This window comes from Hetaerina americana, unplaced genomic scaffold, assembly GCF_022747635.1.
Source record: "Hetaerina americana unplaced genomic scaffold, ioHetAmer1.1.p SCAF_5, whole genome shotgun sequence".
Taxonomy (NCBI): Eukaryota; Metazoa; Arthropoda; class Insecta; order Odonata; family Calopterygidae; genus Hetaerina; species Hetaerina americana.
Window position 1 is genome coordinate 8,959,074 of NW_027287095.1, and position 27,765 is coordinate 8,986,838.

The 27,765-nt window shown below is 41.7% G+C and overlaps 1 protein-coding gene across 1 annotated transcript in view; it reads left to right on the plus strand.

Annotated features, from left to right (window-relative positions):
* Positions 1-27,765, plus strand: part of LOC139694198 (calmodulin-like) — a 132,469-nt gene that overhangs the window by 96,950 nt on the left and 7,754 nt on the right. The window contains exons 2-3 of the mRNA XM_071592635.1: positions 23,788-24,010; positions 24,891-25,034. Coding sequence (XP_071448736.1) covers positions 23,788-24,010; positions 24,891-25,034 — 367 coding nt within the window. The remainder of the gene's footprint in view (positions 1-23,787; positions 24,011-24,890; positions 25,035-27,765) is intronic.

Here is a 27,765-nt window from a genome sequence, read left to right on the forward strand (position 1 = left end):
GGCGTTCAAATTCATCGTCAGCACGCCAGCAAGATGATAGAATAAGCCTCTCTTTCCACGTAGAATATAATTATTGCTGAATTAGGAGAAATAAGTGATAGAAAATATCAGTGCAAGGAACTACGAAGGAGTGAAGAGGTTGGTGGAAAACATGCTACATCTGAAAGCTGCCACAAACCAATTTTCAAAATGATAACGCATGATAAGCATTGCCTTGAGGTGTTGAGTTGTAATATGGCATTTAAAAATATGACGCCAAAAAGATCAAGCTCCTTTGCCCATGAAAACGTTCCCACCAACCGTGGAATTATATTGAATAAGATTTATAATTGAAGCTATATACCGAATATTCTTTCCAATAATACGGTGTGATTTAAGGAAAACTAAGGTAAAAACAAAACCAGGTATTAATTAACTTAAGTGGCAAACACACAACAACCACACAAGAACACACAAAAAACTAGCTGCAGCTGTTCACAGGAAAATTAAGTCCAGGGTCAACGAAATCTCAATCGCAGTACCAGTTAGCGGTTTTTGGCCACAGAATTTAGGGATAATAATACGATTGATTATTGCCTTATATTACGACTTGCGGCAAACAACATGACGGTCTAAGGAGCTCTCCCATCATATAAATTTATAGTTAATGTTTTTGGTCACAATGGTTTTTTTTTTCATTTCCGGTGACAATCAAAGTTAAACAATCAAGTAGAAAAGAATGTGATAGAGCAACTGTATATGGGCAGTATGTTGGAAAAAAATAAGTGTAGGAATTTATCGGAAGAAGTTAGTTGATGGCAGGTATTCTGGGCGAAAAATATAAGAAAATATAAGAACAGACATTGTTATGGAGCGTAGCGCTATGCATCCAAAACTTGGCCATTGAGTCAAGAGAGGGTGGTTGTGGATTGGAGGCTTTAGAGAGATGGGTTTGGAGAAGAATGGAGAAAGCAAACTAAACAGAGAGGAAGACTGACGACGAAGCATCAAATGTGGCGAGAAAGGAGAGGAAGTAGTCGGGGGAAATCCGAAAAAGCAGAGAATGTGGGTGGTGGAAATATTGAGACGTAGGTGGGATATTAAAGAGCCGATATAGAAGGGAGAATTCAAGGTAAGCTGGGTAGAGAAGGGAAGGAAATAAGCTATTGGTTTTTTAGAAGGCAGGAAAGCAGTGAGTAGTTCCCAGGGACAGAAGAAGAAGGGAATAATGTAGAGGAAGCAAGAGGAAGTTTTACATAATATTCGCTGAAACCCCGCAAAATCCACTTTGCAAAAGCACGTATGTTACTTTGAATAGATGATGACGACCCAGGAATAAAACTAACACCTTTCCACTGGATATACATGAAACCTTTATTCCAGCGCGCGTTTCCACTCAAAGAGGTCCACGATTCCACTCTAGCACGACTGAAAGAGGGAACATATAACGATGAAAGTTAGATCTTGCACCACTGCTAGTATGGAATTCGCCTGAGGCAGTGCGAAACAGCGGGCGCGAACAGAACTGACTCTACTCTCTCCCCGCCCTCACCCTCCACTCCCCTCTCCTTTTTCTTCTCCGGAGCTCACTCCCTCTCTCTTCTCTTTCTCCACAACTCTCCCACATCCCCCATTCTCTCCATCGCTGCTTAGAGCGCGTTCCCGAGAAATCGCTCTCACTCCTCGAGACTTCCTTCCGCATCGCGCGTCGGGAGCGGGGAGGCCCCTCTCCCCCGCCAACGAGGAGTGGGCGACTGTCAAGGAGGAGGATGTGGGACATGTGTCTGCACCCGCGGGCACACGCATGCTCCCCTCCTCCCCCACCATCCTCTCCTGGTCGTTGGAGAACACCCGCCGTCCTCCATTTGGTGGGTGGGGAGGCGCATAGGGGGAGGAGAGTGGGGAAGGGATGGTGATGTCGACGGGTGCGGTGATGTTTCCCCACTGCGGCAGAATGCTTAAGCTCCTCGAACGTCGCTCTCGAGTGGAAGGGCGCTCGCTCTTCACTCCGACCGAGAGACGGATGATAAGATAAAAAAATACACGCCGATCTGCGGAGAGCCTTATTTTCTCCCTCCCTCTCTAATCCCCCTCCTCACATGATCCTCAACTCATTCCCGTCTAAGACGACACGCCGAATAGGCAGCCGCCAAGATTCCCTCCCGGACACAATTTATTTCCCCCGCGGTCATCCTCAAACCTTGACAATTTGCTTTGTCATCTCCCAAGGAACGCACCAGACATTGAACATTTCCGCACAGAGTCGGATGAATGCACATCTTTATTTTTGCACGACGAGGTTGAGACTGGGGCAGTCTCCTCAAAAAGCCTAATCCTAAGGGGGAAACATTTGGCGATATGTTGCGGAATGGCCTTAAATGGAACGGGTATTTTCAACACCAAGGGGTACTCGATACTTCGAGCGACGTACGATAATTTATTTTAATTTTTTAATTCGTCATAAAAGAAAAATAAGAGTGAGGGATTGTAGAACCGATGGGCATACAACACTTTCCATTCGAATCATTCACGAATGGTACAACGGAAAGACTGCTAGCAGATATATGTACGTTCCATAGAGGTATAACTGAACTTTGACAGTCAAAGACTGACCGTTGAGAAGACTTTGTCAAGTAAAGGGATTTTGAACATCGACAACAAAGGTAAAACGCTTGTTGAGCGAGGCCGAATCAGGTATGCAATGGATATTTTGAAAGGCATGGCGGTAGTCCAGAGAGTGCGTGAAGATGAAGAATTATTTAATATCCAACGGTTAGCATATTCAGCGCAGTGTTAAGCTGCATGCCCTTGGATGCAATTGCATGTTCTATTGGGAATCAAAATATTGCTGGAAATATCCGAATGCATCAGAGAATCCTCCGATCAGTTGACTGCCATAGTCCTATCCGTAGGACTTTTAACTTTCTCTTTTTGGCTTTCAACTCTTTCCTTTGTTCTTTGTTTCTCCCATATTTTCTCCCTACCATTTACCACTTTAATTATCGCATAAATCAAATGAATTGGAACCGGCTTTTTTGATGCAAGTTAAATGAAATTCTGGATATCTTTTCGGGTGGAATTAATTAACTCCCAGGCCGTTACCTCATTCTTTTGACGCGTATTGATTCGAATTTTACGTCCGAAGGTGGGTGAACTGGAAGACGGAGCGTGGGTGCATTTGGCTGCGGAATCCGTACATTTCCCCTCGAACGGAAAGCTTGGATCCTCAGGACGGGGATGGAGGAGTAGGGGTGTTGGTAGTGGGATGAGGAGAGACAGAATCCCTCACCACCTCCTCCTCCTAAGGAAGGGAAGGGATTCTGCGGCTGACTGCAAATCAACTTAAATACACGATTTTTACCATTGGAAACGAAACCAATCTCGAACTCCTACAAAGAAGATTTCCCTGATACTGCCGTTGCTTCGTAACGGAGGAAAAGATACGCATGATACCTTGGAGATATTAAAAAAATTATGAAATTTATTTAGTAAGGAACGATCCCGGAGAAATAAAATACATACGAACTACACGAATGATATTCATAATCATTACGGAAAAAGTGACCACTAACAGTTTATACATACAGGTAAATCACACCTTAAAATAACAAATTCTACGATAATGCAAGCCCCCCTCTGTCATAGTATTATTCCCTAATCTACCTGCTAAAATATTCACTTTTATTGGCACCTTCATTCCGATATCATTTATAAGCTATTTCTTCTATCTATTTTTATGACTATCTTACAAGCGAATACGTTAAAGATCCATTTCAACGTTTGGGTGATGAGTCGTCCTATGATTTCGTATCGCATCGGTGTATATTCTCCCTTTGGAACGCAGTAAGGTAGAACTGAAGCTGACTCGAAACGGACAATGTACAGATATGCTTCACTAGACAATCAGGAGTGTAAATTAAAAGCATTGCTAGAGAATGCCAAAACATACAATTACAGAAACATGTATTACTTCCACACCCTTCATTTTCAAGGAGAATCTGAATAAATGGATCAAGAACATAGGCGAATGGAGAAAACCAAGAAAGGCATGAAGTTGTATTTATATGATTATTTGTGCATGTACCGCTAGAGTGGTTGAAAAAGAATCCAATTTATTACTGCAATTGATAATTCATAGTAGATAAGTGAAGGTTTAGAAGCTGTATATTGGAAATTCATTTCCTTCCCCACTTGCACAGCGCTGAAATGCATCAAAATTTCACAATGAGCATATTTGCTCCCAGATTACATTCTTTACGAAATCAGTAGAAATATTGGTCGGAAGTTTTTTTTGTAATTTTTAAAGTTGACCACAAAACTCGAATCAAAATCCGAAAATCTCTATAATTTTATGAAGGTGTAATAAATATTAAATAGTGAACAATTCAAGAGCTAAAAAATATAAAGAACCTGATTAAATGACTGGATGATATTGGTGAGAGATAAATATGTACAATCCGAAGGGGACCGCGATAAAAGAAAACGAAAATCCTCCACTGGTCCCGCTTGCCAAGAGATTAACGTGGGCCTTGAATCAACTGTAAAGGAGTCCTAGCGGCCCTAAGGCGTGAGGTCTCTCTCCACTTCGCCTCCCGCGTCGAAATCAGCGCGCAAATAAAAAAGAACCGTAATTTTGGGAATCAGTTTACCCAGCGAGGTGCTCGGATGGGATGGGTTATCGTGGAGGAGGAAAGGGGTCTCCGTGAGTGTGAGTCACCTCGAAATCAGGAGAGCAAATAAATATGGAGTCGGCCGATTTGAATTCCCACAAATGGAATTCTATCGAGGGGTTTTTTGTGCAAAAGGTGAGTCAAAGAGAGAGAGGGATAGAGGGTTGGAACGAGGGAGGGGAGGATCACTGGGAGAGGACGGGGGAGGAAGGAAAAATCGTTGCTCTAGAGACAATTACTGGAGGCCGCCAAAATAAAATTCTTTCCGACGCGTAATTTGCGTAAATGAATTTATTCTGCGTAGATTTATTCCGGAATGTACCATTGGTAACTGCAAATTGGCTCTACATAATTATTTCCTCTACATTGAAAGGTTACATAAGAGCGAAATTAGGACACGGAAACAAAGGCACCGACCTGATTCGATCGGCATCCCCATCTTTGCCCAAAATTTGTTCTTTTAGAGTCAGAAAAAGTTAAAAAATGTATCCTCAAAAAATGCTTCGAACTCTCATTGCATCTTATCCCAGAAACCAATGGTTTAGTCCAAATTCCTCGTATGTTGGTACATCCACCAAACAATAGCTTCCTCCCTATTGACCGATCTCACACTGAGATACAGAAAAAGGATACTAGGTAGGTCACGAATACGCAATTCAGAGACGCATTAGTTTGATTTTCAATTGTATTATTTTCACCTAAATCCAGATTTTATAGTCATCCTGACATATTGGCGAAAAATTAACGAATTTGAAATATGAATTTTTTTTAATAAATGGCAATTCAAAAAAGATAAATCAAAAACAATTACCTTGATTTCTTGCCTTTACTCCTTTACATTTAAATCTTAAGTATCAATCCTTTCAATGTCTGATGGTATACTTCGTTTTTCTTGATCGAAAAATTTTTGAAGTTAATAAATGTTAATTTTCTTGGCAAAAAATTGAACAACTATCGCACTATTATTCTTTATTTTCGTTAATTATTAACGCATACTTATGTATTTAGAGTAAAATTCAAATTCATAGTTTTATACGAGGGTAGGCTGAAAAATAATGCACACATGCTTGTAGACCACAACCAAAATGACCTCCAGAAGCCCTCCTGATGGCATGTGGAAATAACATTCCCCCTCAACACGCATGTGCAGGTTTAAGGTCGTTACATTCATCCAGTGTATTTTGTGAAGCGGAAGTATAGAGACGTGTTCTAGAGCTATGTCAACGCGAGTTAAACAGCGTGCTGTTATCGAATGTTTACCTTCACCTCATCTTCTGAGGTATAATGATAGGTGTCTCTTGAGTTGAGAATAAAATAAAAATCGCAAGGTGCAACATCGGGGGAATAAGGAGGGTTTTGGAAATTAAAAATAAGTAATTTTCTCATTCCACTAAAATTTTATCGTCGGAAACTTTTCAGACCACCATCGTATGTACAAGTATTTACAACACACACACATATATATATAAATACAACAAATACAATATATATATATATATATACAATACAAATACGATATATACGATCACATGAAACTGTCATGTGCTTCATGGGCGCCCAGCCTAGAAAATCTAGCATTATAAGTCTATTCTCGGATTCCCGAGTCAAACTTATAGATGAAAAATCCTTAATCTCGACCATGTGAAGGCGACTAAACTCGAGTTTAACTAATAACAGTGCCATGAAGATGGAAAAATAAGTTCTGTGACCGATGGGCTTTAATGTAGGTGAGGAAAAAGGGTGGAATGAAAGAGGAAATACGATTAGAGATTAGGTTTGAGGGAGGGAGGGAAGGAGGGAGGCCACTGGCGAAACGGGGAGATTAATACACTGACTGATTTATTATCGCAGCTCTCTTTGGCGAGCGAGAGGGAGACTAGCAGGGGGCATCGTGGCGCTCCTCTCAGGAGTCCTGAGTGGGTGGAGGCGAAGAACAAGGGGTTAAGGGGAGGGGATGGGGGGATTGGATGGGACCGGATATAATTGAACCAAATCTAATATAAGCAAATATGAAGAGGGCCGGGGAATGCAATTGAGGCAGGATGGAGTGGGCCATAAATCACCCCCAGCTGGCAGAGGGTGGGTGAAAAAGCGTGGGGAAAGGGAGGAAAAGAAAGTGTGGGGGTGGGAAAGGGAAAGAGTGAAAAGTTTGGATTGAACCGCGGGGGTTGGCCATTTGGCGTTTTAATCGATATTCCGGACAGGGTTTTCGCTGGTGCCTCTCCATAGTTTTTCGCTGCCTTCCCATCCGATCTAACAACGTTATTCGACGGATTAAGTATTCGATTCAGATGTGAGTAATAATGTTTGCTCTGGCGTAAAAAATATCCTTCCTATTACGCTTTGACTCTTGTTACGCCTATTATTTCACGGAAAAGAAGGGATGAATAGGGTATTTACGCATTGAAGTTCCAAAGAAAATTTTTGATGGATAGTTTTGGAAGCTATGCATGCGATTTGATAAAATATTGTGAATTTGTGCTTGGACTATATTATATGAAGTCGGATCTGGGTGAAATTCAAATTAAGCCCGAAGAGAAGTTTACTGAAACTTTATAAGGCGTTTTCAAAATATACATTAAATGCAACCAAAAGTTCATTGAGAGTTTAAATTTGGCAAACCTAAACTGTTAAATTTAATGTCACTGACAGAGCTGTCGTTTCCTTTCCCTGATAGCACTAATGTTTTATTCTGAAAATTTACACTCGTGCCGTTTTTTCAGGGGTTAAGTCCAAGATTTCAAATTCCACCAATCTATTGAGAAATTATACAAGTTGTATCACCGTATAGAATAAAGACTTCGTCTCTGTGAACTGTTTCAGTGTTGGCAACATTCCGAAGTGAGGCTAAAAGAGAGTTAAGTAAAAAAAAGTACTCAATCGCTTGAATATTGTTCGTTCGGATGAGTTCGTTTATTTTGTCCCCATTTCATCACTGGGATGAATTTCAATTATGAAGGTTGCTAAAATGTGACACATTTGGCGTCATCATCGCGAAATAAAGCCTGACGTTGACAAATGGCTGACAAAAAATAAACTATTCCACGCTAAAGGACAAGAAATATGACAGTGTTTATCAAGGTTATAAAAATACAAAGGAGAAAAGGTCTCAGTGCTTAAGATAAATAACACGGAGGAGTTTCTTTCAATCTGTGACGCATCTATTTTTATGAAATGTGTAAACGTGTTGTATATATGAACAGTTTTACTAAAAAGGTATACCTAAACTGTATTAGTTTGTTCTTATTATTCTCAGGTTAAACAATTTTACAAAATAGATTTCCTTTCATTTACATAAAAAGATAAGTATTATCCTTCAGGAAATATTTAAGAGAGCGTGCATAAAATGCGCCTTAACTTTTTCATGCGAAATATCGTACCGGTCCGTATACACGTAGATTATATTCATATACAGCATTGATCGTCGAATTTCGATTTCACTGTAAGAATCCGCTAGTTTATGCAATCTTCTGTCTGTGGAATATCGTAAGAAGATAAATTTTAACTAGCGTCATCCATCATTGGATATTAGATTCATTCGCTTTGAATTTATAATAACTTCCTACGTTATAACGTGACGTGAGAAGGAGGCACGAAAGGGAGAAATGGAATATCTCTTGCATCTCAAATATTTAATATTTTAAATACAAAATATATTTATATTTTCAAAGCATAAAACCTCTTTTTCCTTCGACTCTACTTAATTGCATCGCCCTGGAGTAAAGTGAAAATTGATCATCATTCTGATGACTAAAAATTACTATTCGTCAAAGAAAGGTGATATATTTATAGTTTAATAACATTTAAAGCTATCATGCCAGGATCCTCTCGATAAATACATTACTCTCAGAGGAACAATAAATGAATTTACGGGAAAAAATTACCCTTATTTGTACTTGTGGGAGAAATAATAGTTACGAGAGGATTATTGAAGTGATGTTTGCCGAAAGGAATCGATTGCGGATTTTCAGTAATGAAGGACACACAACGTTTTGGGCGGCGGATTCGAATGAAAGGAATGCTAAACGAAGCAATTAGGAATTCAAAGGAGTGCACTACACAGAGCCCTCAATGAAGATTGTAATAACTATGCAACATGCGCTCCCCGATGAAATTTTTGTTAGTGAAACAACGTATATTTCATTTGGAAGAACACAAGAAAAACTGAACTCCAAGTGAAATAATATTTTCCCTTACACGTAAAAGTCTAAATTTGGTATCATTTACGCAATTTGGTTCGCTCCACGTAAAGTATTAAAAATCATTGGTTTCCATCACGGCATGTTACAATTTGGTCACGTGGTAATCGCTGTTCAAATAAAGACAGCCAGTCATTTCTCGGTCTAAAAATCTATAAGGACCATTATGATGTGTAGTAGCTACTATAAAGCATTGATCTTAGAATACCTTCCTCTGCAGTATTGAAACAGTATTACTAATACTACTATGATCGTTTTACTTGTAATTGCACGTACTAATTTGCATATTCACAAAAGTAACCTGGGTTAGTTTTTTTCTTCCTTGGAACTCCGAAAACAAAGTAATAGTAATGAATACACATGATCTTATTCACTTGAAACGAAGAAAGCTGACTAGCCTGGAGGTTTTAAATGCCTTCCCGAACGTGGACTTGGAGTGATATTCGCAGGAGTGCACTTTCTCTCTTTTCTTCTTCGTGAAGTGCGACGGAGCACCTAAAAATAAAATACTGCGTTTCGATTGAGTGTTTACGAAGTGCGCGGCACTTATATATTTTCCACGTACATAAATATGAAAGGAACAAATGCACTATGTAGTATGAACCGTCGATATTAGTGTCATCTAGTGGAAATCATCGTTATCAACGTAAACTGCCCATTGAAGGAAAGTTTTGGAAGGTCTCTAAAAGCAATAATGTTATATGCATCGCGAGACTACCTCTTGTTATAGCATTCTCCCCTGAATTACTTATACTATCAATGCGTCAGACCTTCAATCTGCCTGATTTTCCTCTTAAACCCATTCCCTTCCAGCCTCTATCCCATTTATCTAAAATAGAATATAATGGACTTAAACATGTCAATATTTCCTCTACCCACTGCCACCTTCAGATCTTACCTAGCAACGTACTCATTCCTCCGACATATTTGTTGATTTATTTTTATCATTTATAGTCCATTCGTCAATCTGCCAATGCATTCAGATTATTTTCTCAATTTTCCTCCATACACACATGTGAAAAGCATCTAATCTATGCACATCCGCATTCCTCGAATATGAGGTTTCGGATACATAAAACCCCATGTTAAAGACTATGTCGAACCGTCCGCGATATAGTTAATACTATAAGTAATGTACCGGTTAATGTAGGTTTCGGATGCACATAACAACTAAATAAATATTTCGTTGCTTCTTCTAGCAAAAACAACCAAACATCATACTCTAACAATAAGCCCCTCTTCACCTCAATATACTTCCTTCCTCAATACATCCCGTTAAACATCCCTGTCCCTATTCCTCCCCTTTTCCTCGCTTTCCTAATATTCTCCTTACTCTCCTAGTTTTCAGCATGCCATTCCCAGTCAAAATGCTCTGCATCCATCTTTCCTGCCTTCTCCGGATTTCTCCCAACAATCCCCTCTCCTCCCCAATCATACCTTGCACTTCCTCGTTGTTTTCCTTTCTGTCCATTCCACCTTCTCTATCCTTCTCCACACCCACATTTCAAAAGCCTTCAGTCCACCCCTATCATTCTGCTTCAATGACCAAGTTTCCGCATCGTACAAATCTACGGTTTAGTATATGCATGAAAAAGTTGGAGACAAAATAAATCTCCTCCGACAGGCGTCCATAAAAATAAGGAAGCTGGTAAATGTCGTTTGAATTTCTTTCGCACAAAGAGTGCTCACTTTGAAAAAAACAAGTCCAGTTCCGCGCGATTCACGAGTCTGTATCTGAGTTCCCCCTTTCAAAGCCACTTCTCGCTGACCTATATGATAAGGGCACTCACGAACCGCAGACACAAAGGGCCGGCGGACAGAGACGCGGATGCGCTCGGGCGGATAATGACATTGCCTGCAAGCGGCCGCCAGGCGCAACAGCGGTCGCGGGAAGACCGGTCGGCCGTCGCCGCACCCCCGGCCGGGGCGAGCGGGCGTTGCATGGGGGGGAAAAGGTGGGCGAGCAGGAGAGGGTCGGAAACTGTGGCGCCTGCGGCTGACGTCTCCACGAGAGACCCGTCTGTCTCAGGTTGTGAAAATGGTCGTTTTCGAAACTACACACAAACGATAATGGGCGCCGACTTAAGTATTGCTAGCAACGTATTCGTATGCTCGGCTGCATCGTATGTAAAACTAATCATCCGATTGAGAGATGAAGCCGCGTATGCCAAAAGAATGCTACGGCGTGTCAATTTTTTAATTTCGTTTTTAGTTCCACCAAGGGTAGACGGCCTGGCTTAACTCAGTCGCTTAACATCTTCTAGGAGACAATATATCTGGCTATGTCTTATGGAAATATTCAAACCGGTGACGTTTAGGAAAGACGATCAGGGAATTCCCAAACGAGATACTCATTAGTTTAAACCCACATGATTTTTTAGAGTTTGTTTCTGTTGCAGGAATATATCGATTTCGTCGGTAGGTGCTCATGAGCAGACACTATGGATATAAAGTTTTCAATTGAAACAGCAGCACCACAGTGGCAGAGTACAGGTGTACGTGTAAATCACGATACAAGCAGGAAGAAAATTTTTAAAATTAACGATAAAATGCCCAAAGAAGGGAGCTCGTAACTTAACGATCTTACCTTGCAATTGATTCTCCGAGGAAAGAGAGTTATGTCATTGTGTGATTGAATTGTAATCCGTATTAGAAAGAGGACTTTTGATTTCATATTAACTCATTCCCCGACGCCAAATTCCAATCCGGTTCTCATCATTGTTTTGACAATAATTATGGCACGCCTTCTATTGAGGGCAAATATAGTTGTTTTCCTTGGTATACTGTTTAAGTCAGAAATTAAATATCTCCGCACTGGATCCAAAGCGTTCAAGGTGCATTTGACGTCTTACCATCGCGCAATAAAATCTCTCCCCGACGTTTCCGACCGAATCTAACACAACTATTCCTTCAATGAAGCTAAACATCTATGGGGCTGATTCGTACACATAGAGAACACACTTTCCCAGTATTGCCACACATATAATTGTATTCGGCCTCATCACTACGTCAGTTGAATGTGCTAGGAGGAAGATTTATTCGCGAGAATTTTCTACGTCTGCTATTTACCAATGCAGTAGATGCATGCGGATGGTTCGCTGGTTAACGTACAGGCTTCCCACCGAGAGGGCCCGGTTTCGAATCCCGGAGACGGTAAATATGTTTCAGTGGTATCCCGTTCCCTACTTGAGGTGCTTTGTGGAGAGCACTTTGAGTGAGTACGTCGTCCTTCGGATGGGACGTGAAACTGCGGTCCCCTTGGTGCCTTTCGACAACAGTAGGCTAATACCGACGCCGGGTTTCTCTCCACCCTTTCTTTCCCATCCACCCCTAATACCGCAAATGACCTCAGCTGTGGGACGCCTCCCCTAAAAACCACTACTATTTATTTGAAGTCCTCATATAAGAGTGTATTATTGCGTTTCAGAACTTGGTTGGCTACTCAGAGAGGGAATCAAAGTTCTCTGGGGTTCTGAAGTGTGGCATGATGTAGGGCACTGTGTCAGGCTTAACAATGTGGAATTCCTCCATATTTTGAGAAACAGAATAAATTCTGCAATTCCATCAAAAATAATAAATAATTTCCAAGAAACTGCGGGAAATGCCGCGACAGTAACATTTAACGAAGTCATCCGCTAAATTTTCACCACAATGCAACAATTTCAGTGTATAAAAATCATTCGCCTGTGACATCATATGTACGGCATTTCATCTCAAAATCTTAATCCTTTAAAGCCTTTTAACTGGCTAAAGCACTCGGCCTGACATCTAGAGATCCGGGTTCGAATCCCGGTCAAGGCGAATGAATTTTACTCTTCCATTGCTGCATTTTAATAATAAATGAATAATTTGTGGTAATAAATTGTGATTCATGAAATTTTAGAGTTTTATTTTCACCATTCCTATCAGTGTGACATGATCTAAAAAATGGTTAAGTAATGCTTTAATTCATTATTTCTGAACCATCTAATTATCTCCAAGAGTGCTCCACACTCTTAATTGTGTAACTGCCGAACTCTGGACAAGAATTGCGCGGGCGGTGATTTCTAAGCACCTGCGGACAACAAAGGGAAGAGGAGTGTAAGGGGAGGGCTTTATTTAACGCTTCCCTGGGCCATCATGGGGGATGGGCCCAGTAATTACAGACCTATATCTCTCACTTCTATCTGTTGTAAAATCTTAGAGCACATAATTGTCAGTTCAATAATGAGACACCTTGACAATATTAACTTTTTAAGTGACAATCAACACGGATTCAGGAAAACCCGCTCCTGCGAAACCCAATTAGGATTATTTACACATGATTTACTTGTATCTGGTGAGAGAGGTAGGCAAGTGGATGCCATCTTCTTAGATTTTCAAAAGGCATTTGATAAAGTCCCACATGGTAAACTCATTCATAAATTAAAGGTCGCGGGTATAAACAAGGGCGCCATAAGTTGGGTTAAAGATTTTCTTTCAGAGCGGGAACAGAGGGTAGTCCTTGATGGCGCTAGTTCCGACAGCGTTCGAGTCACGTCGGGGGTACCTCAGGGAAGTGTGATCGGGCCATTGCTTTTCTTGATTTTTGTTAACGATTTGAACCGCGAAGTGAAAAGTAAAATTAGGATGTTCGCGGATGACACGGTGATCTATCGGGAGATATCTGGGGATGAGGATCGTTTTATTCTAGCGCAGGATTTAGATTGCATTACTAAATGGTGTTCTAACTGGGGATTGACTCTAAATTATAATAAATGTTCAGTGGTAAATTTCTTTAAAAGATCAACGGGATTTGCTTACAAATTAGCTGGAGGTGACCTGGCAGTAGTTGATACGGTAAAATACCTAGGTGTCGCATTCTCAAAAGACTTAATTTGGGGGACTCACATACGTAAAGTCTGCGGTCAAGCATATAAAAGATTGGGATTCATTAGACGCATTGTCGGCAAAAGTGACTCGAAGGTCAAGGAACGTTGTTACCACGCTCTTGTAAGGCCTCATTTAGAATACGCATGCAGCGTGTGGGATCCGAGTGAAAAAGGCCTCATTCGGGAAGTTGAGAAGGTTCAACGCCGGGCAGCCCGTTTTGTAAAAAATTCCTACGATAAAACGCAAAGCGTCACCGAAATGCTCATGGATTTGGGGTGGGAATCATTGGCTGAGAGACGATTCAATGCAAGATTGAAATTATTAAATAAATTTAGATCCGCATGTTTCAGCACCGAGGTCTCGCAAATTATTCGTACTCCTACATACATTGGTCGCTTGGATCATGCATATAAAATTCGGGAAATAGATGCCAGAACTAGCCGACTCAAGGACTCCTTCTTCCCACGGACAATACGGGATAGCAACTGCAGGGTTATAGATAGCAAAAATTCCACTTGCCACCCTCAGCGTCTAAAAAATAATTAGTTGTATTTAAATGCATGCTCTTCCACTAACCTTATGTGTTTTGTTATATTAACACATTCTTCCCGAATGACCTCATTCATGTTCTGTTCATCTGTTTTTAAGTTTCCCTTTCAATCCCTCGTCCCTCTCCGCGGGGGGAAATTCCTGCTACCTGCTACGTTGGGTCGCATTCCCTGCCTTTTAAAGACTCTTTGGGGGCAGAGTGTTTCGTGGTGCATTTTCATGTGGTGTTTCAATTTCTTGCTTGTTGTGTCCTGGCTTTCGTGTTGTAGGATGGCTTTCGTGCCGCATCATGGGGTGCAGTTTTTAGTTGTTTTGCGGTATATGTGTTTGCATGAGTATTGGATGAAGGAATTTTTGCATGAGTGTGTGCGCTGCTGTGGGTGTAATTTTCCGTGTTGTTTTTTTGCATGTGGTATTTTTCTTTTTTACGGTTGGTGACCTAACACCCCCCGCCACACGCCCTTGCGGCGGCTTGCGGGGTATTATGTAGATGTAGATGTAGATGAGATGGGGGGGCGCGAAGCGATCACCAGCGCTCGCACACGCGGAGTGTAAGAGTGGGGTGAAAGATTTAATTCGACGCCATGGCTCGCCTTCGAAATGAGCCCTGGCCTCCCTCCCACCGACCCCGTGTCGAAGGAGGCGGGAGGAGGGACAGGAAAAGGAAAAAAAACGTCCTGGAACACCCGCACCGGAAGCTCAGGGTGGTTTTGGTGAGCGGAAGGTGTTCGTAGAATCTCATGGCCGGCTCCCGGGACGAAAGGGGGCACAGCACCCGTCGCATTTGGATTCTCATCACGTCCCTGAAAGTTCGGCCAATCAGACGTCAGAGCGTGAAAGGAAAGAGGGTCGACCGGCAGGGGGTTGAACGGGTGTGAAGGAGAGCGTTTAACGAGGAGGAAGGGATGCGAGGGCGTCGGAGGGGGAGATCTTGGGAGGTAACGACGTAACCAACTTTTGCGCCCTTTTATTGCCTCGCCCACTCTATCGTTGTTTGACTGCCCTTCGCACTCCCTCGCACTGAATCTGACACCATTCTGTTTTTTACCGAATGATTCAGGACCAATTAAGAGGCTGTCTCGGTCAAAGCGCAAAGGGAGCAAACATATTTTAAAATTCTTCCCACAACTTTCGGTCTTTTGTGGCCACTAATTATTGCCATTGTTATCAATTGAAATCATAAAATAGTTTTCCACTCCTCTTTTATTTAACTTCCCACTGTTTCGGCGTCGTGTGTCACAAACAAGCGCCAATTTGATAACGACCCAGACCGAAATTTAAACGACACGATGTCGGTGATAGATCGGAAAGAAGATTGGAAATATATCGAGTGATTTATAATTATCAGAGCGAAAGTAATACCTGTATATTTCAAAAGAGATAACTTTTCTTGAATTTAAAAAAAAAACATTGAATGCGAAGTAAATTCTCTGAACTTACCGTAACCTTTTTTTTCAAATAACCTTAAAGTGATGTTGAACTGGTAGCAGCCTAGAGAGTAGTGGTCAATAGTACTGAGCATGGATTCCGGGTTGCAATACACGTGGCTCCTCTGAGCAACCTCAGCTTAACTCAATCTGTGGGAGTATTTGTGTATCCAGACCTTTCTGGGAAACCGCGGGCGGCATAGAGAGTGGAAGTGCTGCTCCCTGCTCTGCTCAAATGAATGTTCGAATAGGACACCTCGTGGGAATTTTGCTAGAAACGATCTCCAGCCTCACCTATCACAACCGACCGACCGACTGTTCGACTACAGTGGTCATAAAAGTACTTCGTGCGAGGAGAGCTATAATCCAAAAACATTTAACTAAACATTATAGTGGCTATGGACCATTCCGATTGGTGAATATATTCTGCCGCATTAACACTACTTCTGAAACCTTTGTTTAGCTCAAACGTGAACCCAAAAAAGCGTAATCAATAATTTAAGTAGGTCAAAAATTGAAAATTTGTTTTTTTTTCGCCTTACTGGGCTCAGTGCTACGTACTCTGGGTGTATCTCGTACTCAGAGCCCACTTGGCGCAATTCCGGATGAATGAAACGGCAACATCGTTTAGGAGGGGGACCGTGACAACGCCAGTGGAAACTTGGGCGGGGAAGGACGGCGGAGGTGCGGTGGTTGAAGGAGTAGACGAGGGGGAGGAGAAAGTGCCTCTCGCGGGGAGGGGGGAGGCAGAGGTGGAGGACGAGAGATTTCATTCGAAAATATTTCGGCGCAACCCACACACGTTCGCGGGATCTGGAGCGCCATCTTGGCGCATTCACTCTTTATCCCGCCACCGATCTCCCCCCCCCCCGGGGGCTCGTTCGTCCAACAAATTCCAGTCGCGTAAGCGAACCCTATCCCCCTCAAGATTCTCGATCTCATTACTTTCCCTCGGCCTCAACAGAAAGCCCCAACTCCGTGTTCCGCTGACAACAATGTCTGACAAGCTGAATCACCGGTAGTACCAATGCTCGCGTTTCACCCGCGAAAGGCAATCGGGTGAGAACGCTACCTTCGCGAGAAAGTGAAGTTTAAAAGTTATAGTTCTTGTTAAACCCTTAGCCTAGGAGTCATAATTTGTTTCAAGGAGTCGCAGCGCCCGTATTGTGAATGTGATTTCACAGATCACTGCTCACTTTTACTCTACGTTTAAACTGCATTTGCCAACCCGAAGGTTGGTTTGATAGGTGAGACGGTAGAGCTGCCCTATTACTAAGCCCAAATGTGTGTGAAATCCGCACATCAGGGTAGAGGGGCCAGTTCCTTTCTCTGTGTCACCTGTGGGTTTCCCGGGAAGATCTGGTACCCGGAAAATCATACAGCTTGCGTAAGCTGAGGGTATCAAGGGGTATCACCGGGAAACAAACCCGGGTCCTCTGGTCAGTAGCCCAGCATTCTACTCACTAGACTGCTACGCCCTACATTTATATCCAGAAATGGGGAATTTACCACTTCTACTATTTGAACATCGCTCGCTATCAGCAAATGTGTACGAAAGTGCATTTATGACACTGCGGTCTTCGTTATCTTAAGCACTGGTCACCTTTTGCTTTTCTAATTAATATTTGAGGAAACCCGATACTCTCGCGTCGAAAGCGATCTTGCGTTGCAAATTAACTAAGAGAAAAAGTAAGGCATGATTTTCGTGATTTCTCTTTCCCTCAACGTAGCAAATGAAATCAATTAGTTCATGGCGTTCAAATATTTTAATTATTAACGCAATTATGCTCGTATCATAACTTCAATACAACCTCCAAATAGAAGGGAGAAGTTTAATGGAATAGTTCAATCAAGTGAACCACTCCACCCATTCCCTAAACTGATGTTCCTCTCTCGTTAGCCTTCGAAGATTGGAGGACCTGAGTCTTTCCGCTTTCCCCTCGACGACACTTTGATTCCTTCATCATTATAACCCTCAAAGACAAAGGAGTAATACACATTCCGCCATAATTTCAGCTTTTGAAAATGCTACTGGCTCATTTTTGACCCATGGATATGCCACTGGTAACACCATTGCCACTTATTAGCCAGGTGTTATTTAAGTGTAACAACATAAACATGGCGCCATCCATTTTCTTAATAATTTTAAAAATTTGATATGATCGCCAACAAGTACACGTCTCCCCACAATAAAAACCAAATAATTGCATGAGAATGGCCACAAGAGTTCCTACAGAATAGCCATGATTAATCTGCTGGATATTAAAATTTCGAAAATTATCGCCAAAGAAAGGAATAGCATAAACCGTGAAATAGGAGGAATAGATAGTCTGAATATACAGGCATAAAATGTAGGACATAGGTACGGGCTCTAACAAATGCTACAAAATTGTGACATTACAACCCTGCAAATACTAAATAAAACAGAAATTCAAGTTTAGAGAGAAACTATGTTGCGGCCTATAGCACTCTTATTATTAACATGTAAATATATTATTCCACTAGCCCCAATAAAACGAAAACCCGTGGGATATTAGTCAGTGAGTGTCCTATCTCCATCTCTTTCACAACAATGTTTAGGAATCCGTCATCAAAAGCACAAACAAACGCAGCCATCTCAAAAATGTACAATTTCGAAATATTTGCCAAAAAAAAACAAAAGAATATTGCGGAAATCCTAGCACAGAGCGCATTCGTTGAATCTCGACCCGCGTGGAATATGAGGAAAATTTGCATAGGAGGTAAATGGACTTCATTCCAACGCCGGCTTGTGACAGAAAATTTGCATCTGAATTTTAAAGAGAGGTTAGTCGGTATGGTTCGTCAAAGGCGAGGGATTTTAATTGAGTTTTTTATAATGAGAAAAACACAAATGACAAAGATAAACCAACTGTAGTCATACGAGTAAAAACTGTGCATTCGTAGGACAACTAATAAGGAAGGGGTTAAGGAATGATGAGAGTTTCCAATTTAGAACTTGACAGTTTTTTTGATCATAAGAGGCTATAACTACTAACTAAAATATTTCACCTAACTAAATAATAATCTGAATAAGTTTAGATGAACGATAAAAGTTAGATCAACGAGTTTGATCTAAGGGGTGCTTCAAAAGAAATAGCTCCGTCAGCGTGTTTCATTCGTCGGAGATCTTCCAACTGGAAACATTTTGATTAAAATTTTGGGAAAAAATCCTGTGAAATTATGCTTTTCTCATACCCCAGGAGGCAAAATCTAACCCAATAAGTGTTTTTTCGGGATATTTTTGAGAAAGCTTGTGGAATTTAGGGATACCCAGGTAGCCATTTCATAGTCACCGAAGTATTTTTATTTGATACCATATTGTTAGCCATATCAAACCCACCTGAAGGTTTGGATATGAGGTGTTAGCTTACGGCCTAAATACAAGTTCCCAGAATAGTTGGTAGATGAATTAAAGGGATCAGAAAAAAGAGTATTGTGAACAGTTATCAAAAAATAGAAGTAGTTTTAAAATATGTAAATACTGTATACATTTTTCATATGAAAAAACCATAAACACAGTAATCAAGCCGAAGGTCGGTATGGTAGGTGATGATAGAGCTCACCCAGTACTAAGCCCGACGGCGAGTGAAATTCACACATCAGGGTAGGTGGGCCAGTTCCTTTCCGGTTATGGTTTCCCAGGAAGATCTGGTACCCGAAAACCACATAGCTTTGGTGGAGCTGCAGGTACCCAGAGACTTGCCCGGAAATCGAACCCGGGACCCTCCTGCCAGTAGTCCAACGCTCTACCCCCTGGACTACCGCGACCCACATTATTCTGATATATAATATAAAATAATATATATATATATATTAATATACAGATATATTAAGCTTTTAAACTCCCGATATTTTCGAGGGCAATCTTAAAGAGGGCTATGAGAGTCTTGTAGGCTTCAATTTTTCGCAAAATGAGTTATCCCTTCATTAGCGTGGATCGATCTTCTCCGAATCACAAAGATTTCCCAACCTTAGACCCTTGACTCTCTCATTTAATTGGCATAATTCTAAAATAAAAATTACATTTATAATCAGTTTCCAAGAAACTGCAGGAGTTGCCGCGACAGTAAATTCCAATAGAGTCATCCGCTAAATGTGCACTGCAGTTTAACAATTTCAGATAGTAAAAATCTTTCCCCTTGACCCGGTTTCGAACTCGGATCACGATATCTGGCCGAGTGCTTCAGCCAGTTAAGCTACCGAAGCATCCTTAAACACTCCGAAATTTTGGGGACTTTAAAGGGAAATGATGTTGTGACGTTATACCGTGCATACAATGTCACAGGCATTCGCATTCGTGCGAGATGCGGGATAGCAGTGGTGCCACTCCACTGACCGCGTTCAATTAAATATTTCGTGAACTTCGACTTTGGAGACGGCCCGTCTGCAAAGTCGAAGGGCCGTGTAAGGTTACCGAGGCTTTTTTGTTTTAAATATGAAATCCATATCAATCATTGAGCAACATTTTTCTGATATCTGATGAGTGTGTCCAGAGAGGTCATTTTTACTTGATGTTCTGAAATCTAGTTTCCAGTCGGGGAAAAAATGAAACTATGAAGATACCATGGTCTTGTAAATTAGTCGTTACCTATGCTACAATTTCAATGGAACAATTTCAGCACATATTTTCAAATGCATGTTAGCGGATGACTCCGTTAAAAGTTGCTGTTGCGGCATCTCCCGTAGTTTCTTAGAAATTGTCGTCAACTTGTCAAATACGGAATTTGGTTGGCCGTTGATTGATGCAAATCATTTGACAGCGCCACGTTCTTTTCTGAAATTTGCATCGGATATGGGATGAGGGGATCATTAGATGAAAATATCTAAGAGTCACATATGTAGCAGAGAGCATAAAGAATGACGATGATGGTATCTAGAGGCTATGGTCTGGTCCGTATAATAGGGTTTCCTGATGAGAGGAACATCGGAAAAAGTCATTTTCGATGGAGATGGAAACATCCAGGAAACTAAAGGAGCCACATTCGCTCTTTTCGCACGCATATGGAATTTATCTGCTCATGCCCAAGCCACACATGCTTTCATTCGCCTCTCTGTGTCGTTCACACGCACGTTCGCGTCAGTACTGGGGCAATCCAAATGGTCTCGTCGTTGTCCTGAGCAACTTGAGAGCCAAACAGTATTCTAACGTAGCCGGCGGAAAATTGATGGTATAATCGTTTTATTTTTAATGACTTATTTCGTAATGGAAATGCTGTCGATATACAGCCGCTAAGGAAAAATGCGGAGTGATTTATCTGCTCACTGATTGTAGACGTACGCATAATTAGGGAAATAATCACTTCAATTGTGGGCAGAAATGAAAATCCATTAACGGTTTTACCTTTATTTGAACTAGTTGGTGCACAGGCGCAAGCTGCCTAAGGTTCCATTCAGATTATTATTTGCACAACCACGCAACTATGACGTCATGACTGATGTGTTGTTGATGGTTTCGCTTTTTACATGTGTACTCGAGATAAAAAAAATTCTGGTGAAAATGTGACACTGTAAAATTAAACGCATGAAAACTGAAAAGTTGTATTTCTGCACGTTGTCTTCAATAAAAATCCAGCACGGAAAAGAGGCCGATGAAGACCAAAAGTAAAGAGCAGCCGAAAAAAATCGATTGATAGATAAAACTGACGGGCGAGAGTAATGATAACAAAAGAAAGAAGAGTAAATTGGACGAAAAATAAATTTCTCCCGGTGGACGAGAGATAAATTGAGGCGTGGGATGCGTCGCAGTGAAGTGGAGGCAATGTCCTCCGCGAGAAAGGGCTTTATTGTAATCGCTAAGTTGGTGCCGTGAGCTCACGAGAGGGGGGCTAGGGCTTCGTCCCGCAAAGCGATTGAGGCAAGGAGCCCCATCCGCATGCGGCCCATAATGCTCCCCTCCTCTTCCTGAAGGGATAACAACACCCCCCGGATTTTTCCCTCCATCGCTAGAGGCTTGAAAACACACGCCCACTTGGGCGAGAGCGAGGGGGGAAGGAAGGAGGGCTCGCCCAGCCGAGAGGCTTCCTTCTTCCCGCACCCAGATTACGCGAAAGCGGCTCGCCTCCGATTACCCACCGGCGATTGACGGAAGTATTCCTTCGCTTATTTCCGTCGCGGCCTTAGCCATCCGGCAAGTAAGCTTCCCTCCAATTTCGAGAATGCGTGGGCGTCGTAATCGGACTATCATCGCTCGCCGAGATAATGCGATGATATGTTCATACCGTAGGAACCAGAAGTCGATTAATAAATCGTATCTATACACGTACATATAAACGTATATATTATCTATAAATAATATTTATATAATTTTATAATTATATATATATATATATATATATATATATATATATATATATATATATGTATATATATATATACATATACACACACACACACACAAATTAAAACACGAAATCCCGCCAAATGGCGAACAAATACTCATTCACATAGAAATAGATATAAGGAGTTCAAGTCCCGGTCTAGGAAATATTTTTACACTCGTGATTTGCCTGATTCCGCCTTCCCCACCTCACCTGTGTTCGTCCTTGATATGTGTTCCTATCCCTTTTCCTTATATCTATTTCTATGTGAATGAGTGCGTATATTTATATTATAACCATAAACACAGTAATTAACCCGGAGGTCGGTGTAATCTCACAAAAGCTCTTCTTTTCGAGCTGTGGTCGCCAATTATGCAAATTGCTGATTCTATTTTGGAGTCAATCTTAAATGCTGTTACTTCGAGATATCTCCAATTTCAAGCAGCTGTATCGCTTTTGCCAATCTTCAACATTTTAAATCGCTTCTCGTAAACTTGAGTTTACCTACAGTAGGTATTCCGGAATGAAGTTTTGCAAACATACAGGGATTGCAGGACGGTATAGGTAAAGTAACTCGATTTAGAACATATGACACTAAAAACGATTCTTAAAAAATATCAAATGCCTTACGCTCAAGAGCACTGTAATATTTTATACAATAAATGATAATTTAGGGATGGAAGTGGTGTCTACCATGTTAGCCTGGTCGGGAGTACTTGAAATTAAAGCGATGGTAGTAACTTCGTTCACATGGATAACGTGCATTAATTATAGAAATCATGACGTTTTATATGCGTAATAATGCCAATTAATTTCAATAATCTGCAATTGTGAGAGGAATGTAAATATGGCTGTGCGGATTAGAGGGGAGGGGAGAGCATGTGCTTGGCGGGGGCGGCGGTGGGTGCAGGGAAATGTCCCGCACCCACCTCCCCAAACTCTCACCCGCGCCTCCTCAAAGGGGGGGGGGAATCCCGGAACCATGACTAGTGCTCCATCCTTTGTTTGCCTTTCCATCCATATTATTTTTTTCATTCTTATCCACACCCAAATCCCAGAAGTCTCTTGTCCACTCTTGCCTCAACGACCAAGTTAACGAACTACAAAAAACTACGCGCCATATTAATAGTTAAGCTATTCTCATCTTCATATCTTTAACTGAAAGCAATTCTTTTTTTAATGCCTCTTCTATTCTGATCACCCTACCCCGAAATATTTTCCAAATAGTTAAGCTTTTGGCTCATGTTCCCCAGATATAATCCCTATCTTAGCCTTCCTATTCTTGAGAATCTTATTAAATTCGTTTTCTGATAATTGATTCTCAGCCTATACCTATAGCATTGATTGTGCAATACGCCAAGTAACGACTGTAAATCTTTGGTTGACTGGTATTGCTCGATCGTCCGCAAATATAACTGATTAGATAAGTTACGTACCTTCTTTCACTCCTGTCTTCTACTATTCCCATGCCCTGCTTACCATTTCCTCCGCATCCATATTATTAAGAACAGGTTATCAATCCCTTACTCCCCTTTCTAGCACTGCCCATCCCGATTCTGCATTCCCCATCCACACCTGCGCAATCTGAAGCTCGTACAGGTTCCGGTTATGTCGTCCATCCCTCCATTCTAATCCTATCTGGTTCAAATATGCCAATTCATTTTCAACTTTCATTAATTTTAATTATGTCACAAATAAAGATACGTACCATCCACGACATATCCAAAGCATACGCAGTCAGGAGCACTAACGTGACCCGTTCTCTCGTCAACAGACTCGGCAGACCAACTTGAATCCTGACGGGAGCGGAGGCGGCGGTGGCGCCGGGGCGGAGGGTGGCGTCGCGGCGGCCGGGCAGCCTCCCGCTCCGGAGGCCCCGGACTTGTCCCCGGGCGGCGAAGAAGGAGGCGCCGGGGGTGCAGACAAGGCGGACCACGGGCCCCCCTCGCGGAGACCCTCCTCGACCAGCTACAAGGTCTCCAAGGCGCAGATGAAAGGTACGAGCGTCTGCCTCTCGGGGTTACGTACCCTTCCTTCTCATTGGCGGGGGAATCTGCGCACTGGGGTGCACCCCCATCACACCCGGAGAACCGGCAAGGCATGCCGCGTACGGTGCAAAGGTGTCGAGAAACCACCCTCAATATATATTATCGAAATTCGGGTTCATTCGATGCGTTTCTGATGGGGATGCCAGATAAGAACTAGGCCCTATTGTCCATTGAACTATTGTCGTCTTTGGCTGGAGCAGTATTTATGATTCACTCTCTTTTTGCATTACTGATTTTTCATCACTACTCAATAAATATGAGAATTTAATCAATTAAAAAAAATGATAGTGAATTTCTTGCATGTATACAGGTACTTAATGAAACTCAAAGAGGTTATAATTAGAACTTCTGCGATCGCCAGAAGTGCAACTACGCGGACTCCACGGTAATTTTAAAAATAAAATAGTAATTTTATAAAGTTCGAAATAAAAAAATATTCTCATCAAACGGCGCCTACTAAAAATATTAGAATGCTTACGACTAGAAGTGTCCAATATCACATTTCAGTGAAAATTCAAGAGCAAAGAGACGTAAATTTAAATGTAAGTTTAAGTGTTTTTGGATAATTGAATAACTTCAAAACTCGAATTCCAATTTACAATCTACTTAAGCTTTTTAAATTAATCCTCCTACTTCTTGAGAATCCATCACTTTTGTAACATTTTTTAATTCCCTAAATTACCTTATATACATCTCAGCAATAACTCTCACCCCTTGGCTCTCTGGCTAATTAATGTTTGATCATATCGTGTGCCTCCCTCACGGCATGATGACAAAACATTCCCTGTCAGTGGTGGGCCCACTAAACGGCAATCCTTTTAATTCCCAGAGTTCCGGGATGCCTTCCGGCTCTTCGACAAGGACGGCGACGGAAGTATCACCCAGGAAGAGCTCGGAAGAGTGATGAGGAGCCTTGGCCAGTTCGCGACGGAAGAGGAATTGCAGCAGATGCTGACCGAAGTGGACATCGACGGTGAGACCTCCCCTCGGCTGTCGCAGGGGCGAACGCCGTCCGGGATTCCACATTTCCGGAATCAGCCGAATATATTATTTCTAACAAACTCACTCTCTGCATGGATAAGTTATATTATTTCACGGGAAAAATATTATTTGTCAATTAAATCTTATACACCGAACAATAATTGGTATTTTCTCACGTCGCTGTCCGAGGGAAAGGCGAAAATAATGTGAGCCGAAAATTGGTATCTTACATGATCCCAAAAAAAACATCTCTCTCAATAAGATGATACGAAGGTCATCCGGAAAGTAGTACCCGTTCGTGAAATAAAGACACAAAAGTAAATATTAACAAACATAAAAAATTTTATTTGAAAGAGGATACTTTAAACTACTTCTCAACATAATCTCCAAGCAAATTAAGGCATTTGTCATAACGTGTGACAAGTTTCTGTATTCCTGCTGCATAGTCCTTCGCCGCCAGCTCATTGAGATACGCGAGGGACCCATCTTGCACAAATTTTTGCATAATGCAGATGGTGTTTAACAATTTCATGAACAATTGTTCGAGAAACATTGGGAAAATGCTCACAGATGTCATCAATTGTGACGCGCCGATCGTTCCTCACGAATTCGTCAACTGAGCTCACCAGTTGGTCTGTAATGACAGACGGTCTCCCCGAACGCTCATCGTCGTGTGTGTTCCCCCTCCCCATGTTGAAGTTGCGACACCACCGCCGAACAGACGACTCGTCCATTACATTGTCTCCATACACCTCCTTTAATTGGCGATGAATATCACATGGGCGAACGTTTCTTGCATTGAGGAATTTAATCACTGCCCTCACATCACAACTGGCGGCGTTCTCAATTTTTTTAAACATTGTAAACAATCACAGAAACAACACAGGCAATGCTAGCGTCACGCAACTTGGCTCAGAGAAGGCAGACAAGCCACTGAAGCTATCTGACCTCGTCCAGCGGCTACTCGCGTCGTCAGCACTTCATGCGGCACGAACGGGTACTACTTTCCGGATGACCCTCGTACATGTACGCACATAATCCTCAAAGCTTATATGTCAGATACGGTGATTTGGATCACGTTTCTGCAAACAACTTGAAGCAGCTTGAAATTATTTATTCTTTATTAAATAGCCACAGTCCCTTCTAATTTCGTATGGTTGGACTCGGATGAAGATTATCCGATATCCGATTATCAGGAGCACTCAGCAGACAGGTCCGCTCAAGCTGAGGGCCAGAGAGAATATGCAAATTACATTACACAATTGATTTCGTAAAATACTTCAAATAATCTCGATAATTAATGTTCCTTCTTACGGGTGGTGACCTAACACCCCCCGCCAAACGCCCTTGCGGTGGCTTGCGGGGTATTATGTAGATGTGGATGAAGATTAAGCCTTTTCAAAAAGTCTGATACCAGTTTGAAACACTGGAAAAAACTAGATAACGATAAAACACAGTAAATTGCTCATGAATAACGAATTCGAGGTAGAAACAAAGTTTCAAAAACCTACTTTGTGTGTCTGAATTTTCAATTTCAATCGAATTGGGCCCCTTCAGAGACTTTTCATAACCATTTATGTTCGCCTAAAATGGCAGAACGGAAAAATTCTACAAAAAATGTTTTCATTCGTAAAAAAAAATATTCAAAGGAATGCTTCATATGAATTTAAGTAATTTAAAGAGAACATTTCCGTTTATTACCCTGAGGATTTACCACCGTAGGACATTAAAACGGTTACGATAGACGACTTCGTCTCGAAGACTTCATCGCAGTCGTACGCTGGGAAAAAACGATATCTTACATTGAGTTCTTCGACACTTGATTAAAAATCAAGACCAAAATATTGAAGTTAGAGCGCGATAAAAAAATACTCTGGCAATATTAAAACTTTTCTTTTGAAGTACTATTAGTACTATACCCTCACACTTGAAATCAATATTGGTATTTGATGAATTCTTTCGTGTAATATATTTGAATTCAACTACTTCGTACTCTTTACACATTTTAAATTGTTTCTCTATCCTCCCGAATCGAATTTCCGAATCCACAAACTCAGAAACTTCGCTCAGGTGTGCGACACCATAAAACTCCACTCTCGAAGTTAATGCAGTGCTCACGGTGGAGTCAGGGAAATGAAGAGCGGAAGGGAAGTTGTATCCAAGAGGCAGATGGATATTCATCAATCGGCAGTTAAGTAGGCGAGGGCAGAGAACTTTAAGGGAAAGGGTGAAAGGAGCTGGTCCACTTCGGACCTTGGAGGTGGTAAGGGCGGATCGATTATTGGACGGTGGAGGAGGAGTTATTGAAGGAAGAGAGAAGGCGGCTTAAGGGGTTTCAGGGCCGGGGAGAAAGAAAGATAAAGATCCTGCCCTGAAAAATGGGTCCATTCAGCGGGAGGGAAGACAGTGGGATGAGTGAAATTGAATGAAAACCATCCGGTGGGCCTCAAAGCAAGGAGAAACAATGTGGTTGCATTAGCCAGGGGATTAAGATCTGGAGGACCGAAATGAATAATCTGGGAGAGAATCTTTAAGGCGAACTGTGGAGTTCTGTCCGAATGAAACACTTCGCGCTGTGGCTGCATTAAAAAAAATAACTAAGAAAGAGCTCCTTCCACTCGGAAATCGATTCTTTCTGCTATCTTGATGAATCGAACCGTTAATCTCTGCCTTCGCTTTTCGAAGACTGTTCGCATATCGTGCGAGTATGTATTCGGCCTTCA